This window comes from Pristiophorus japonicus, chromosome 3 (genome assembly GCF_044704955.1).
Source record: "Pristiophorus japonicus isolate sPriJap1 chromosome 3, sPriJap1.hap1, whole genome shotgun sequence".
NCBI lineage: Eukaryota > Metazoa > Chordata > Chondrichthyes > Pristiophoridae > Pristiophorus > Pristiophorus japonicus.
Window position 1 is genome coordinate 5,774,706 of NC_091979.1, and position 17,630 is coordinate 5,792,335.

The 17,630-nt window shown below is 48.8% G+C and overlaps 1 protein-coding gene across 1 annotated transcript in view; it reads left to right on the forward strand.

The window, feature by feature from the left end:
- The window catches only part of LOC139260440 (striated muscle-specific serine/threonine-protein kinase-like), a 458,414-nt gene that overhangs the window by 178,362 nt on the left and 262,422 nt on the right, over positions 1-17,630 (forward strand). Inside the window, exon 7 of the mRNA XM_070877003.1 lies at positions 15,403-15,617. Within this exon, the coding sequence (XP_070733104.1) occupies positions 15,403-15,617 (215 nt within the window). The remainder of the gene's footprint in view (positions 1-15,402; positions 15,618-17,630) is intronic.

Below are 17,630 nucleotides of genomic sequence, written 5' to 3' on the forward strand. Positions count from 1 at the left end.
CCCGGTACGTCATTCATCTCCACACCCTTATGTCCGAGGGACGCAGACTTGGACGGATATGGTGGACAACTGGTTGAGCCATTCACCGCCAGATCTGACTGGACCACACGAAGAATTATCGGGTCCTGCTCGCGTCTGCCAAAACTGCTCACTATTCCAGAATCATTCCAGGAGGTGACGTTAGCCCTGGGCTTGTGGCTCAGTGGGCAACACACTCGCCTCTGGGTCAGAAGGTTGTGGGTTCAAGTCCCACTCCAGCGACTTGAGCAAAATAATCCAAGCTGGCACTTGCAGTGCAGTGCTGAGGGAGTGCTGCACTGTCGGAGGTGCCGTCTTTCGGATGAGACGTTAAACCGAGGCCCCGTCTGCTCTCAGGTGGATGTAAAAGATCCCATGGCACTATTTTGAAGAAGAGCAGAGGAGTTATCCCCGGTGTCCTGGGGCCAATATTTATCCCTCAATCAACATAACAAAAACAGATTATCTGGTCATTGTTGTTATATATGTAAACTTGTATTTACTCTGTACAGCCACCAGAGGGCTCATCCCCTGGAGTCCCAAGGGATCCCATAATCCCTTGGGAGCACAGGTATTTAAACAGGCTTCACAGGTTGGAGAGGCACTCTGGAGACCTGCAATAAAAGACTAAGGTCACATTTTACTTTGAGCTCACAGTATCTAGTCAGATTATTTTACTTTGAGCTCAGAGTGTTCAGTCTGACTCTTTCTCCATGCATAACAATTATCACATTGCTGTTTGTGGGAGCTTGCTGTGCGCAAATTGGCTGCCGCGTTTCCTACATTACAACAGTGACTACACTCCAAAAGTACTTCATTGGCTGTAAAGCGCTTTGGGACGTCCGGTGGTCGTGAAATGCAAGTCTTTCTTTCTATTCGCTACCGCTGGCTGTCTTCTTAAGCCCCTCTCCTCTGCCTCCTCCACCCTCACCTCCAACAACAAGTCTGAGGAGCTCTTGGATCTCTTTGCCATGAAGATTGAGACCATCCAATCAGCTGCCTCTGCCACTTCCCTTCTGTCCCCTAGCCCACCAGGCCAAACTTTCTCGAAGGGTCCCCCCTGCCCTAGCCCTGAACTCACATCTTTCTCCAATCTCCCCTCATGACCTCTGCACGTTCAATCTGACCATGAGACCAACTTCCTGCTCCCTCGACCCTATTCCCATCAAACTGCATCCACCCAACTTCCTTTTCTGGCTCCCACGTTACTTGCTATTTGTAATCAGTTCACTCTCCTGAGGTACTGTACCCCTCTCCTTCAAATCTGCCGACATCACCTCTCTCCTCAAAAAAGCAACCCTTGAACCCCACCGTCCTTGCAAACTAGCACCTCATCTCCCACCTCCCTTTCTTCTCCAAAGCCCATACATAAGAAATAGGAGCAGGAGTAGGCCATTTGGTTCCTCGAGCCTGCTCCGCCATTTAATAAGATCACGGCTGATCTGATCATGGAATCAGTTCCACTTCCCCGCCCGCTCCCCAATAACCCTTTATTCCCTTATCGCTCAAAAATCTCTCTATCTCCACCTTAAATACATTTAATGACCCAGCCTCCACAGCTCTCTGGGGCAGAGAATTCCACAGATTTACAACCCTCTGAGAGAAGCACAAAAAGTTAGTACGCAGGTACAGCAAGTGGTCAGGAAGGCCAATGGAATGTTGGCCTTTATTGCAAAGGGGATGGATAGACAGAAAGGAAAAGGAGGTGGGGTAGCATTGCTGGTTAAAGAGGAAATTAATGCAATAATAAGGAAGGACATTAGCTTGGATGATGTGGAATCGGTATGGGTGGAGCTACGGAATACCAAAGGGCAGAAAACGCTAGTGGGAATTGTGTACAGACCACCAAACAGTAGTAGTGAGGTTGGGGACAGCATCAAACAGGAAATTAGAGATGCGTGCAATAAAGTTATCATGGGTGACTTTAATCTACATATTGATTGGGCTAACCAAACTGGTAGCAATACAGTGGAGGAGGATTTCCTGGAGTGTATAAGGGATGGTTTTCTCGACCAATATATCGAGGAACCAACTAGAGGGCTGGCCATCCAAGACTGGGTGATGTGTAATGAGAAAGGACTAATAAGCAATTCCCTTGGGGAAGAGTGACCTTAATATGGCAGAATTCTTTATTAAGATGGAGAGTGACACAGTTATTTCAGAGACTAGGGTCCTGAATTAGGGAAAGGTAACTTCAATGGTATGAGACGTGAATTGGCTAGAATAGACTGGCAAATGATACTTAAAGGGTTGATGGTGGATAGGCAATGGCAAACATTTAAAGATCACATGGATGAACTTCAACAATTGAACATCCCTGTCTGGAGTAAAAATAAAACGTGGCTAACAAGGAAAATTAAGGATAGTGTTAAATCCAAGGAAGAGGCATATAAATTGGCCAGAAAAAGCAGCAAACCTGAGGACTGCGAGGAATTTAGAATTCAGCAGAGAAGGGCAAACGGTTTAATTAGAAGGGGGAAAATAGAGTATGAGAGGAAGCTTGCCGGGAACAGAAAAACTGACTGCAAAAGCTTCTATAGATACGTGAAGAGAAAAAGATTAGTGAAGACCAACGTAGGTCCCTTGCATTCAGATTCAGGTGAATTTATAATGGGGAATAAAGAAATGGCAGACCAGTTGAACAAATACTTTGGTTCTGTCTTCACGAAGGAAGACACAAATAACCTTCCAGAAGGACTAGGGGACCGAGGGTCTAGTGAGAAGGAGGAACTGAAGGATATCCTTATTAGGTGGGAAACTGTGTTAGGGAAATTGATGGGATTGAAGGCCGATAAATCCCCGGGACCTGATAGTCTGTATCCCAGAGTACTTAGGGAAATGGCCCTCGAAATAGTGGATGCATTGGTGATCATTTTCCAATAGTCTATCGACTCTCGATCAGTTCCTATGGACTGGAGGGTTGCTAATCTAACACCATTTTTTTAAAAAGGAGGGAGAGAGAAAATGGGTAATTATAGACCAGTTAACCTGACAAATGTAGTGAGGAAAACGTTGTAATCAATTATTAAAGATGAAATAGCAGCGCATTTGGAAAGCAGTTACAGGATCGGTCCAAGTCAGCATAGATTTATGAAAGGGAAATCATGCTTGACAAATCTTCTGGAATTTTTTGAGGATGTAACTAGTAGAGTGGACAAGGGAGAACCAGTGGATGTGTATTTAGACTTTCAAAAGGCTTTTGACAAGGGTCCACACAAGAGATTGGTGTGCAAAATTAAAACACATGGTATTGACGGTAATATACTGACGTGGATAGAGAACTGGTTGGCAGACAGGAAACAGAGAGTCGGGATAAATGGGTCCTTTTCAGAATGGCAGGCAGTGACTAGTGGGGTGCCGCGTGGCTCAGTGCTGGGACCCCAGCTATTTACAATATACATTAATGATTTGGATGAATTAATTGAGTGTAATATCTCCACGTTTTCAGATGACACTAAACTGGGTGGCGGTGTGAGCTGTGAGGAGGATGCTAAGAGGCAGATGCAGTATAATGTGGATAAATGTGAGGTTATCCACTTTGGGGGCAAAAACACGAAGGCAGAATATTATCTGAATGGCAGCAGATTAGGAAAAGGGGAGGTGCAACGAGACCTGGGTGTCATGGTACATCAGTCATTGAAAGTTGGCATGCAGGTACAGCAGGCGGTGAAGGAAGCAAATGGTACGTTGGCCTTCATAGCTAGGGGATTTGAGTATAGGAGCAGGGAGGTCTCACTGCAATTGTACAGGGCCTTGGTGAGGCCTCACCTGGAATATTGTGTTCAGTTTTGGTCTCCTAATCTGAGGATGGATGTTCTTGCTATTGAGGGAGTGCAGCGAAGGTTCACCAGACTGATTCCTGGGATGGCTCATAGAAACCGATAAAATTCTGACGGGACTGGACAGGTTAGATGCAGGAAGAATGTTCCCGATGTTGGGGAAGTCCAAAACCAGGGGTCACAGTCTAAGGATAAGGGGTAAGCCATTTAGGACTAAGATGAGGAGAAACTTCTTCACTCAGAGTTGTTAACATGTGGAGTTCCCTACCACAGAGAGTTGTTGATGCCAGTTCATTGGATATATTCAAGAGGGAGTTAGCTATGGCCCTTATGGCTAAAGGGATCAAAGGGTATGGAGAGAAAGCAGGAAAGGGGTACTGAGGTGAATGATCAGCCATGATCTTATTGAATGGTGGTGCAGGCTCGAAGGGCCGAATGGTCTACTCCTGCACCTATTTTGTTTGTTTCTATGGGCTCAAGTATCGGCCTGAGTTGCTCCTATTTTTTTGGAGCAACTAGTTTAGACTGGAGCATCTTAGAAATTGCAATTCTCAGCATTTAGTTTGCTCCAGTTATAGTGAGTTAGAATAGTTTAATTGTAGAACAGATTTTCTTTTCAACAGGTGGCATGTCCAGCCGCTTACCCCCACTTATGCCTGTTTTTCAAGTTTAGGCAGTGAAAACTTACTCCAAACTAACTTAGAATGGAGTAAGTGTCGATTTTTATACCATCAGAAAAATCTTGCCTATACTTATAAATCAGGCGTAGGTAACGAGAGATGGTGGGGTGGGCAGGGGGGGGAAAGGGGTGCTTACAAACATTAAATACTTCACTTTTACAAATAAAGAGTCATCATCAATAATAAATAATAAATAAATCAATAAATCAACCAATAAAATGAAAAAAAAATTAAAAATTAAAAATAAAAACATTAATAAAAATTCAATCAATAAATAAAAAATTAAGTTTCTACTCACCAATTGCAAGCACCGGGAGTCCTCCAACAGCATGCTGGGACGCCCCACCCACCCCCAATGTCTCTCTCTCTGTCAGTGTCTCTCAGTGTTTCTGACAGTGAGGGGCAGGGAGGGGAGGGAAGGGGATGGGGGAGGGAGGGGCTGAGAGAGGGGAGGAGAGAGGGAGAGAGGGGGGTAGAGAGGGAGTGAGAGAGGGGGGTAGGGAGGGAGTGAGAGACGGGGGTAGGGAGGGAGAGAGGGGGAGGGAGGGAGGGAGAGAGGGGGGGAGGACGGGGAGGGGGAGGAGAGGAGGGGGGGAGAGGGGAGGATAGGAGAGGGAGGCTGAACGGCCGCGCCGAGGACGTAGATGCCGGGCCGGGCCGTCGAAGACTTCGGGCGGGGCCCACCCCCAGCAAGATGCCGGGCGGGTGGGCCCCGCTGCCGTCGACGACGAAGTGGGCTGGGGGGGGGGGGGAGGTGGGGGGAGGGGAGCGGGAGCTAAATGTGGGGGAGGGAGGGAAGGAGGCCCGAGTCCGATCTTCGCCATGGCAACCCAATCGACCAGGGATGGAGGCGGCGTGCTTCGGGCCCCTCCCACACAGCCTCGGGGGCCTGGAGCTACTGCACATGCGCGCATACTCTAGCGCGCATGTGCAGAGGTCCCGGCACTGTTTTCAGCGCCGGGACCTGGCTCCGCCCCCCACGCGTTCTGCTGCGCTGCACCAAGGGCCTGGATCGACCAGACAGAGGGGAGAATACCGAGGTAAATAATAGGCACCATTTCTGATCTAAAAAGTCGCCGCTCTACACGGAACTGTGCCGTTCTGACCCCGGGGGCAAACTTGGGCCCTATGTTTCTATGTTTCTATAAAAGCAGGGAAGCCTTGCTACAGTTATACAGGGTATTGGTGAGGCCACACCTGAAATACTGCGTGCAGTTTTGGTTTCCATATTTATGAAAGGATATATTTGCTATGGAGGAAGTTCAGAGAAGGTTCGCGAGGTTGATTCCGGAGATGAGGGGGTCGACTTATGAGGAAAGGTTGAGTAGGTTGAGCCTCTACTCATTGGAATTCAGAAGAATGAGAGGTGATCTTATCGAAACGTATAAGATTATGAGGGGGCTCGACAAGGTGGATGCAGAGAGGATGTTTCCACTGATGGGGGAGACTAGAACTAGAGGGCATGGTCTTAGAATAAGGGGCCGCCCATTTAAAACTGAGATGAGAAGAAATTTCTTCTCCCAGAGGGTTGTAAATCTGTGGAATTCGCTGCCTCAGAGAGCTGTGGAAGCTGGGACATTGAATGAATTTAAGACAGAAATAGACAGTTTCTTAACCGATAAGGGAATAAGGGGTTATGGGGAGCGGGCGGGGAAGTGGACCTGAGTCCATGATCGTATCAGCCATGATCGTATTGAATGGCGGAGCAGGCTCAAGGGGCCGTATGGCCTACTCCTGCTCCTATTTCTTATGTTCTTATGTAGAAGAAATTCCTCCTCATCTCAGTTTTAAATGGGCAACCCCTTATTCTTAAACCCCTAGTTGTAGATTCTCCCACGAGTGGAAATATCCACTCTTCATCCATCTTGTTGAGCCCCGTCAGTATCTTATACGTTTCAATAAGATCATCTCTCATTCTTCTAAACTCCAATGAGTAGAAGCCAACCTGCTCAACCTTTCTTCATAAGTCAACCCCTTCATCCCCGGAATCAACCTCGTGAACCTTCTCTGAACAGCCTCCAATGCAAGTATATCCTTCCTTAAATACGGAGACCAAAACTGTACGCAGTACTCCAGGTGTGGCCTCACCAATACCCTGTACAGTTGTAGCAGGACTTCTCTGCTTTTATACTCAATCCCCCTTGCAATAAAGGCCAACATTCCATTTGCCTTCCTGATTATTTGCTGTACCTGCATACTAACGTTTTGTGTTTCATGCACCAGGATCCCAGGTCCCTCTGTACTGCAGCACTTTGTAATCTCTCCCTATTTAAATAACAATTTGCTTTTTTATTTTTCCTGCCAAAGTGGATAACCTCACACTTTCCCACATTATACTCCATCTGCCAAATGTTTGCCCACTCACTTACCCTGTCTATATCCCTTTGCAGATTTTTTGTGTCCATCTCATAATTTGCTTTCCCTCCCATCTTTGTATCATCAGCAAACTTGGTTACATTACACTCAGTCCTTTCATCCAAGTCATTAATATAGATTGTAAATAGTTGGGGTCCCAGCACCGATCCCTGCGGCACCCCACTAGTTACCATTTCCCAACCGGAAAATGACCCATTTATCTCGACTCTCTGTTTTCTGTTAGTTCGCCAATCCTCTATCCATGCTAATATATTACCCTCAACCCCGTGAACTTTTATCTTGTGCAGTAATCTTTTATGTGGCACCTTGTCAAATGCCTTCTAGAAATCCAAATACACCACATCCACTGGTTCCCCCTTATCCACCCTGCTTGTTACATCCTCAAAGAACTCCAGCAAATTTGATTTCCCTTTCATAAAACCATGTTGACTCTGCTTGATTTGAATCGTGCTTGTCCAAATGTCCTGCTACTGCTTCCTTAATAAATTGACTCCAGCATTTTCCCAACCACAGATGTTAGGCTAACTGGTCTATAGTTTCCTGCTTTTTGTCTCCCTTCTTTCTTAAATAGCGGCGTTACATTTGCAGTTTTCCAATCTGCTGGGACCTCTCCAGAATCCAGGGAATTTTGGTAAATTACAACCAATGCATCCACTATCTCTGCAGCCACTTCTTTTAAGAATCCAGGATGCAGGCCGTCAGGTCCAGGGGACTTGTCCACTTTTAGTCCCATTATTTTACTGAGTACTTTTTCTTTAATGATGGTGGTTGTATTAAATTTCCCCTCTCTATAGCCCCTTGATTATCAATTATTGGGATGTTTTTACTGTCTTCTACCGTGTAGACCGATACAAAATATTTGTTCAACGTCTCCGCCATTTCCCTGATTCCCCATTATTAATTCCTGTCTCATCCTCTAAAGGACCAACGTTTACTTTAGCTACTTACTTCCTTTTTATATACCTGTAGACGCTCTTACTGTCTGAACGTGTTGTCACCTCCCAAACCCGTGCCCATCTTTCCCAGAACTCCATGTTTGAATCTCGCCAATCCGCTTTCCGTGCCTTCCATGGTACCGAAATGGCTCTCATCAAAGTCACGTGACATCCTTTGTGACTGAGACACAGGTGAACTCTCCCCCCTCGTCCTCCTCGACCTGTCTGCAGCCTTTGACATGGTTGACCACTCTATCCTCCTCCAACACCTCTCCACCATGGTCCAGCTGGGTGGGACTGCACTCGCCTGGTTCCATCCTCCAACACCTCTCCACCATGGTCCAGCTGGGTGGGACTGCACTCGCCTGGTTCCATTCTTATCTCTCTAATCATAGCCAGAGAATCACCTGCAACAGCTTCTCTTCCCGCCCCCGCATCGTTACCTCTGGTGTCCCCCAAGGATCTATCCTTGGCCCCCTCCTATTTCTCATCTACATGTTGCCCCTCGGTGACATCATCCGAAAACACAGCGTCAGTTTCCACATGTACGCTGATTACACCCAGCTCTACCTCACCCCCACTTCTCTCAACCCCTCCTCGGTCTCTCAATTGTCAGACCGCTTGTCCCACATCCAGTTCTGCATGAGCAGGAATTTTCTCCAATATTGGGAAGATTGAAGCCATTGTTTTCGGTCCCCGCCACAAACTCCGTTCCCCGGCCACTGACTCCATCCCTCTCCCCAACTTCTGTCTGAGGCTGAACCAGACTGTTCGCCACCTTGGTGTCATATTTGACCCTGAAATGAGCTTTCGACCACATATCCGCAGCATAACTAAGACCGTCTATTTCCACCTCCGTAACATCGCCTGTCTCGGGCCCCCTGCCTCAGCTCATCCGCTACTGAAACCCTCATCCATGCCTTTGTTACCTCTAGACTTGACTATTCCAACGCACTCCTGGCTGGCCTCCCACGTTCTACCCGACGTAAACTAGAGGTGATCCAAAACTCGGCAGTCCGTGTCCTAACTCGCACCGAGTCCCGTTCACCCATCACCCCCTGTGCTCACTGCCCCGTGTCCTAACTCGCACCCAGTCCCGTTCACCCATCACCCCCTGTGCTCACTGCCCCCTGGTTAAGCAACGTCTTGATTTCAAAATTCTCATCCTCGTTTTCAAATCCCTCCATGGCCTCGCCCCTCCCTATCTCTGTAATCTCCTCCAGCCCCACAACCCCCTGAGATGTCTGCGCTCCTCTAATACTGCCCCCATGAGCATCCCTGATTATAATCGCTCCACCATCGGTTGCCTGGGCCCCAAGCTCTGGAACTCCCTCCCTAAACCTCTCCGCCTTTCTGCCTCTCTTTCCTCCTTTAAGACGCTCGGTAAAACCGACCTCTTTGACCAAGCTTTTGGTCACCTGCGCTAACTTCAACTTGTGTGGCTCGGGGTCAAATTTCTTGTCTTACATTACTCCTGTGCAGCGCCTCGTTTCACTACGTTAAAGGCGCTATATAAATACAAGTTATTGGCGCTTTACAGCCAATGAAGTACTTTTGGAGCGTAGTCACTGTTGTAATGTGAGAAACGCACAGCAAGCTCCCATAAACAGTGACGTGATAATGAGCAGATAATCTGTTTAATTGATGTTGCTTGAAGCATAAATATTGGCCCAGGACACTGGGGAGGAATGCGCTGCTCTTCTTTGAAATAGTGGCCGTGGGATCTTTTACGTCCACCTGAAAGAGCAGACGGGGCCTCGGTTTAACGTCTCATCCTGAAGGACGGCACCTCCGACAGTGTGGCACTGCCTTGGAGTGTCGGCCTAGATTATACAGCTCCAGTCTCTGGAGCGGGACTCGAACACACGATCTTCTGACCCAGAGGCGAGGGTGCTACCCACTCATCATCGACAGTCCCTCGGAATCGAGGAAGACTTGCTTCCACTCCCAAAGTGAGCTCTTTGGTGGCTGAACAGTCCGATACGAGAGCCACAGACCCTGTCACAGGTGAGACAGACATTCGTCGAGGGAAGGGGTGGGTGGGGCTGGTTTGCCGCGCGCTCCTTCCGCTGCCTGCGCCTGACCTCTTCACGCTCTTTGCGTTGAGATTCGAAGAGCTCAACACCCTCCCGGGTGTACTTTCTCCACCTCGGGTGGTCTGTGGCCAGGGTCTACCAGGTGCCAGTGGTGATGTCACACTTTACCAGGGAGGCTTTGAGGGTGTCCTTGTAACGTTTCCTCTGCCCACCTTTGGCTCGTTTACCGTGAAGGAGCTCCGCATAAAGGATTTGCTTGGGGAGTCTCGTGTCTGGTATGCGAACTTTGTGGCCTGCCCAGCGAAGCTGGTCGAGTGTGGTCAGTGCTTCGATGCTGGGGATGTTGGCCTGGTCGAGGACACTGATGTTGGTGCGTCTGTCCTCCCAGGGGATTTGCAGGATCTTGCGGAAACATCGTTGGTGGTATGTAGGGTCAGAAGGCCACATCAGAGAGATTAAAGCTTTTCAATCCTGGCCAGTTAGTTATGGAGAAAGTTCTTTCCTGTAAAGATGCCGGAAGCGTCTGTCCATCAGACGAGCGTTTAGAGAATGATCTATTTGGAGACATCCTATCTATATTGTCAGATCACCTCCCCCCCTCCTCGGTTGGGAGACGGAATGATTTGATGGTGACTGTAATTGTACTTGGGTCTAAATAAAGAACAGCGCATGCCTGGCATTCCTGGCGATGACACGTCCACTAGTGTTTACTGCTCTCCTTCGCGCCCCGGGCTTTTCCTTGAAGTCAGGATCAGTGTTCGGGAGAGGGAGATAATCCCCAGCAATCTCGGGACCCCTCCCCGGATCAGACCCATCCTGCTCCGGAACAAACAGGAGTCGCTTCCCAATTTAAAATCCCCGTCCGTAATTCGGATTGCAATCGTCGGTCGAGTGTTTACGTCCCGACGTTGGAGGTTGCCGGCGTTTTTTGAAGCATGAATTGTTTGGAAAGGATACATCCTTGAAGAAAGGCAGCTGGTGTGTGGGGCGGGAGGGGGGGGGGGCAGTGGGGTGGCTTGCCCCCTCCTCAACAGGGTCTGTGCCAGGAGTTTCAGTGGCTGAGGGATTGGCTCTCTCACTTTCGCCCGCAGACAGCTGAGAATTACCAGGAGTGAATCTCGGAGAGATTATAGGTCAGGACCCGTGCCGACTCCAACTCCCTTCCTCCTACAGCCGACACTGGTAAGAGCTGAGATTGACGTACGAGAGAGTTTGTGTTCGGGTGGGTATTTTATTGCAGAACAATTTGGCTCATTTTAAATCCACTTAACTCAGTGTCGGCTGTGGCTCAGTGGGCAGCACTCTCGCCTCGGAGTCAGAAGGTCGTGGGTTCAAGCCCCACTCCAGGGACCTGAGCACATAAATCTAGGCCGACACTCCCAGTACAGTGCTAAGGGAGTGCCGCACTGTCGGAGGGGCAGTGCTGAGGGAGTGCCGCACTGTCGGAGGGGCAGTACTGAGGGAGTGCCGCACTGTCGGAGGGGCAGTGCTGAGGGAGTGCCGCACTGTCGGAGGGACAGTACTGAGGGAGTGCTGCACTGTCGGAGGGGGCAGTGCTGAGGGAGTGCCGCACTGTCGGAGGGGGCAGTGCTGAGGGAGTGCTGCACTATCGGAGGGGGCAGTGCTGAGGGAGTGCCGCACTGTCGGAGGGGCAGTGCTGAGGGAGTGCCGCACTGTCGGAGGGACAGTACTGAGGGAGTGCAGCACTGTCGGAGGGGCAGTGCTGAGGGAGTGCTGCACTGTCGGAGGGACAGTGCTGAGGGAGTGTTGCACTGTCGGAGGGGGCAGTACTGAGGGAGTGTTGCACTGTCGGAGGGGGCAGTACTGAGGGAGTGTTGCACTGTCGGAGGAGCAGTACTGAGGGAGTGTTGCACTGTCGGAGGGGGCAGTGCTGAGGGAGTGTTGCACTGTCGGAGGAGCAGTACTGAGGAAGTGCCGCACTGTCGGAGGGGGCAGCGCTGAGGGAGTGTCGCACTGTCGGAGGTGCCGTCTTTTGGATGAGATGTTAAACTGCGGCACCATCTGCTCTCTCAGGTGGATGTAGAAGAACCCATGGCACTATTTAGAAGAACAGGGGAGTTCACCCTGGGGCCAATATTTATCCCTCAATCATCATCACAATAAAATAGATTATCGGATCAGTATCACATTGCTGTTTGTGGGAGCTTGCTGTGCGCAAATTGGCTGCTGCGTTTCCCACATTACAACAGCGACTACACTCCAAAAAGTCCTTCATTGGCTGTAAAGTGCTTTGAAATGTCTGGTGGCCGTGAAAGGCGCTATATAAATGCAGGTCTGTCTTTTAATTAAATAAACCTGGCATAAAAAGCCAGTGTCAGTAATGATGCCCATGAAATGACTGGATTGTCGTAAAACCCATCTGGATCACCAATGTCCCTCAGTGAAGGAAATCTGCCGCCCTTACCCGGTCTGGCCTACACGTGACTCCAGACCCACAGCAATGTGGTTGACTCTTAACTGCCCCCTGAAATGGCCAATGAGACACTCAGTCAAGGCCAATTAGGGATGGGCAATAAATGCTGGCATTGCAAGTGACGCCCACATCCCGTGAATGAATTAACAACAACTTGCATTTATATAGCGCCATTAACGTAGTGAAACATCCCGAGGCGCTTCACAGGAGGGTTATAAGACAAAACATAAATTTGATACCGAGCCACATAAGAAGAAATTAGCGCAGCTGACTGGTCAAAGAAGTATAAGAAATAGGAGCAGGAGTCGGCCATTCAGCCCCTCGAGCCTGCTCCGCCATTCAATAAGATCATGGCTGATCTGATCATGGACTCAGCTCCACTTCCCCGCCCGCTCCCCATAACCCTTTACTCCCTTATCGCTCAAAAATCTGTCTCCACCTTAAATATATTCAATGACCCAGCCTCCACAGCTCTCTGGGGCAGAGAATTCCACAGATTTACAACCCTCTGAGAGAAGAAATTTCTCCTCATCTCCATTCTAAATGGGCGGCCCCTTATTCTGAAACTATGCCCCCTAGTTTCCCACGAGGGGAAACATCCTCTCTGCATCAACCCTGTCCAGTCCCCTCAGAATCTTATACGTTTCAATAAGATCACCTCTCATTCTTCTAAACTCCAATGAGTAGAGGTCCAACCTGCTCAACCTTTCTTCATAAGACAACCCCTTCATCTCCGGAATCAACCGAGTGAACCTTCTCTGAACTGCCTCCAATACAAGTATATCCTTCCTTAAATACGGAGACCAAAACTGCACGCAGTACTCCAGGTGTGGTCTCACCAATACCCTGTACAATTGTAGCAGGACTTCCCTGCTTTTATACTCCATCCCCTTTGCAATAAAGGTCAACATTCCATTGGCCTTCCTGATCACTTGCTGTACCTGTATACTAACCTTTTGTGTTTCATGTACAAGGACCCCCAGGTTCCTCTGTGCTGCAGCATTTTGTAATCTCTCCCCATTTAAATAATAATTTGCTTTGTTATTTTTCCTGCCAAAGTATATAACCTCACATTTTCCCACATTATACTCCATCTGCCAAATGTTTGCCCACTCACTTAGCCTGTCTATATCCCTTTGTAGATTCCTTGCGTCCTCCTCACAACTTGCTTTCCCACCCATCTTTGTATCATCAGCAATGTTTTAAGGAGTGTCTTGAAGGAGGAAAGAGAGGTAGAGAGGCGGAGAGGTTTAGGGAGGGAGTTCCAGAGCTTGGGACCCAGGCAACAGAAGGCACGGTCACCGATGGTGGAGCGATTATAATCAGGGATGCTCAAGAGGGCAGAATTAGAGGAGCACAGACATCTCGGGGGGTTGTGGGGCTGGAGGAGATTACAGAGATTGGGAGGGGCGAGGGCCATGGAGGGTTTGTAAACAAAGATGAGAATTTCGAAATCGAGGTGTTGCTTAACCAGGAGCCAATGTAGGTCAGTGAGCACAGGGGGTGATGGGTGAGCGGGACTTGGTGTACGGGAGTTAGGACACGGGGTAGCCGAGTTTTGGATTACCTCTAGTTTACGTAGGGTAGAATGTGGGAGGCCAGCCAGGAAAACAAACCCTACTCCTCCAGATCCCATGCAGCCTCCACCCCATCACCCCCAAGTTTACCAACCCAGGGATTGATGGTAACTATCCCAGCGTCCTGAGAGAGACTCGGGAGGGGACTTGTGAGGGAGCATCACTCGTTATGAGGGGGTCACTAGAAACGTGGTTAATGTGGGGAGACAGAACGGCCAGAGGCAATGGATGACCCATTGACGTGATGCCCTGTGACCTCCAATGTTACCCTGTGAATAGGAGGAAAGACTGATGCTAATATTGGCAAAGTATGTGTCCTTTACTCATGGTTGGCTGAAGGGGAAGGTGTGGGACTGGAAACTGTCAGAGCTAGTCAATCTCCAGAGGGAAGAGGGTGAGCTAAGGTGAAAGGAAAGGATTTGAATGTATTCACGTAGTGCTGAACACAAGGAACACGCGTTTAATATAAGAACATAAGAAATAGAGCAGGAATCGGCCATACGGCCCCTCGAGCCTGCTCCGCCATTTAATACGATCATGGACGATCCGATCATGGACTCAGCTCCACTTTCCTGCCCGCTCCCCATAACCCCTTATCCCTTTATCGGTTAAGAAACTGTCTAATTCTGTCTTAAATTTATTCAATATCCCGGCTTCCACAGTTCTCTGAGACAGTGAATTCCACAGATTTACGAGAGAGAGAAAAAATTCCGCTCATCTCTGGTTTAAATGGGCGGCCCCTTATTCGAAGATTATGTCCCCTAGTTCTAGTCTCCCCCATCAGTGCAATAAAGGCCAAGATTCCATTGGCCTTCCTGATCACTTGCTGTACCTGCATACTATCCTTTTGTGTTTCATGCACAAGTACCCCCAGGTCCCGCTGTACTGCGGCACTTTGCAATCTTAAGAAACTATCTATTTCTGTTTTAAATGTATTCAATGTCCCAGCCTCCACAGCTCTCTGAGGCAGCGAATTCCACAGATTTACAACCCACTGAGAGAAGAAATTCTTCCTCATCTCAGTTATAAATGGGCGGCCCCTTATTCTAAGACCATGCCCTCTAGTTCTAGTCTCCCCCAATGGTGGAAACATCCTCTCTGCATCCACCTTGTCAAGCCCCCCGTCATAATCTTATACGTTTCGATAAGATCACCTCTCATTCTTCTGAATTCCAATGAGTAGAGGCCCAACCTGCTCAACCTTTCCTCATAAGTCAACCCCCTCATCCCCGGATGAATCCTAGCCCAAAATAGATTGAAAAGACAATGCAAAAAGAAATAAGATTAATCTCTCTAAAGGTTGGGGGTGGGGTTGTGGGGGGAGCTCAGCGAAATCATTATGAATAATACAAGAATCATCAAAATTGTATTAAAAAAGTCAAGCCCCCTCATAATCGTGTAGGTTTCGATAAGATCACCTCTCATTCTCCTGAATTCCCGAGATGTAACGCAGGAAATGGTGGAGACACTCAGCAGGTCGGGCAGCATGTTGTGTGAGAGTGCGTTGTGTTGCCGGGGGGATTGTGCGTTGACTGAACGCGTGACGCCTCTCTCTGTGACGGTGCAGACTCTGCCGCAGATCGGAGGTCGCTGGTCGTCGCCACCGAGCTCTACAGCCCCATCACGTCCGATGAGGAGTACCTCAGCCCCTTGGAGGATCCCACCGACCTGACCTACAAGGGGAAGCAGGCCCTGAGGCTGCCCGAGACCTGTGAGCAGCAGACTTCGTACGAGCCCCAGAGCGTCATCGAGACGCACTTCAAAGCCCCGCCCAGCTTCGAGGTAAGTCCAGGAGAATCGCCTGTACTCGGCACGGAAACCTTATGGTCACTGGATCTCCATTCACAACTGGTCCTTGATTCACACTCTCATACCGCTCCCCTCAGTCCCAGTGCTCGGTATATGAATCTGTTTGAACCCTCTCACTCTTACACCCCAATCTCAGTCTAAGAACGTAAGAGATAGGAGCAGAAGTCGGCCATTCGGCCCCTCGAGCCTGCTCCACCATTCAATAAGATCATGGCTGACCTTCGACCCCAACTCCACTTTCCCGCCCGATCTCCCCTTGATTCCCCTCGACTCTCTCTCACACCCACACCCTCAGTATAAAGCTCCCAGTTATAACACTCTCTCTCACACCCCACCCTCAGTATAAAGCTCCCAGTTATAACACACTCTCACACCCACACCCTCAGTATAAAGCTCCCAGTTATAACACTCTCTCACACCCACACCCTCAGTATAAAGCTCCCAGTTATAACACTCTCTCACATACCCCACCCTCAGTATAAAGCTCCCAGTTATAACACTCTCTCACACCCACACCCTCAGTATAAAGCTCCCAGTTATAACACTCTCTCTCACACCCCACCCTCAGTATAAAGCTCCCAGTTATAACACTCTCTCACACCCACACCCTCAGTATAAAGCTCCCAATTATAACACTCTCTCACACCCCACCCTCAGTATAAGGCTCCCAGTTATAACACTCTCTCACACCCCACCCTCAGTATAAAGCTCCCAGTTATAACACTCTCTCACACCCACACCCTCAGTATAAAGCTCCCAGTTATAACACTCTCTCACACACCACCCTCAGTATAAAGCTCCCAGTTATAACACTCTCTCACACCCACACCCTCAGTATAAAGCTCCCAATTATAACACTCTCTCACACCCCACCCTCAGTATAAGGCTCCCAGTTATAACACTCTCTCACACCCCACCCTCAGTATAAAGCTCCCAGTTATAACACTCTCTCACACCCACACCCTCAGTATAAAGCTCCCAGTTATAACACTCTCTCACACACCACCCTCAGTATAAAGCTCCCAGTTATAACACTCTCTCACACCCACACCCTCAGTATAAAGCTCCCAGTTATAACACTCTCTCTCACACCCCACCCTCAGTATAAAGCTCCCAGTTATAACACTCTCACACACCACCCTCAGTATAAAGCTCCCAGTTATAACACTCTCTCTCACACCCCACCCTCAGTATAAAGCTCCCAGTTATAACACTCTCTCTCACACCCCACCCTCAGTATAAAGCTCCCAGTTATAACACTCTCACACACCACCCTCAGTATAAAGCTCCCAGTTATAACACTCTCTCTCACACCCCACCCTCAGTATAAAGCTCCCAATTATAACACTCTCTCTCACACCCCACCCTCAGTATAAAGCTCCCAGTTATAACACTCTCTCTCACACCCACACCCTCAGTATAAAGCTCCCAGTTATAACACTCTCTCACACCCCACCCTCAGTATAAAGCTCCCAGTTATAACACTCTCTCACACCCACACCCTCAGTATAAAGCTCCCAGTTATAACACTCTCTCTCACACCACCCTCAGTATAAAGCTCCCAGTTATAACACTCTCTCTCACACCACCCTCAGTATAAAGCTCCCAGTTATAACACTCTCTCACACCCCACCCTCAGTATAAAGCTCCCAGTTATAACACTCTCTCACACCCCACCCTCAGTATAAAGCTCCCAGTTATAACACTCTCTCACACCCCACCCTCAGTATAAAGCTCCCAGTTATAACACTCTCTCACACCCCACCCTCAGTATAAAGCTCCCAGTTATAACACTCTCTCTCACACCACCCTCAGTATAAAGCTCCCAGTTATAACACTCTCTCACACCCCACCCTCAGTATAAAGCTCCCAGTTATAACACTCTCTCTCACACCACCCTCAGTATAAAGCTCCCAGTTATAACACTCTCTCACACCCCACCCTCAGTATAAAGCTCCCAGTTATAACACTCTCTCACACCCCACC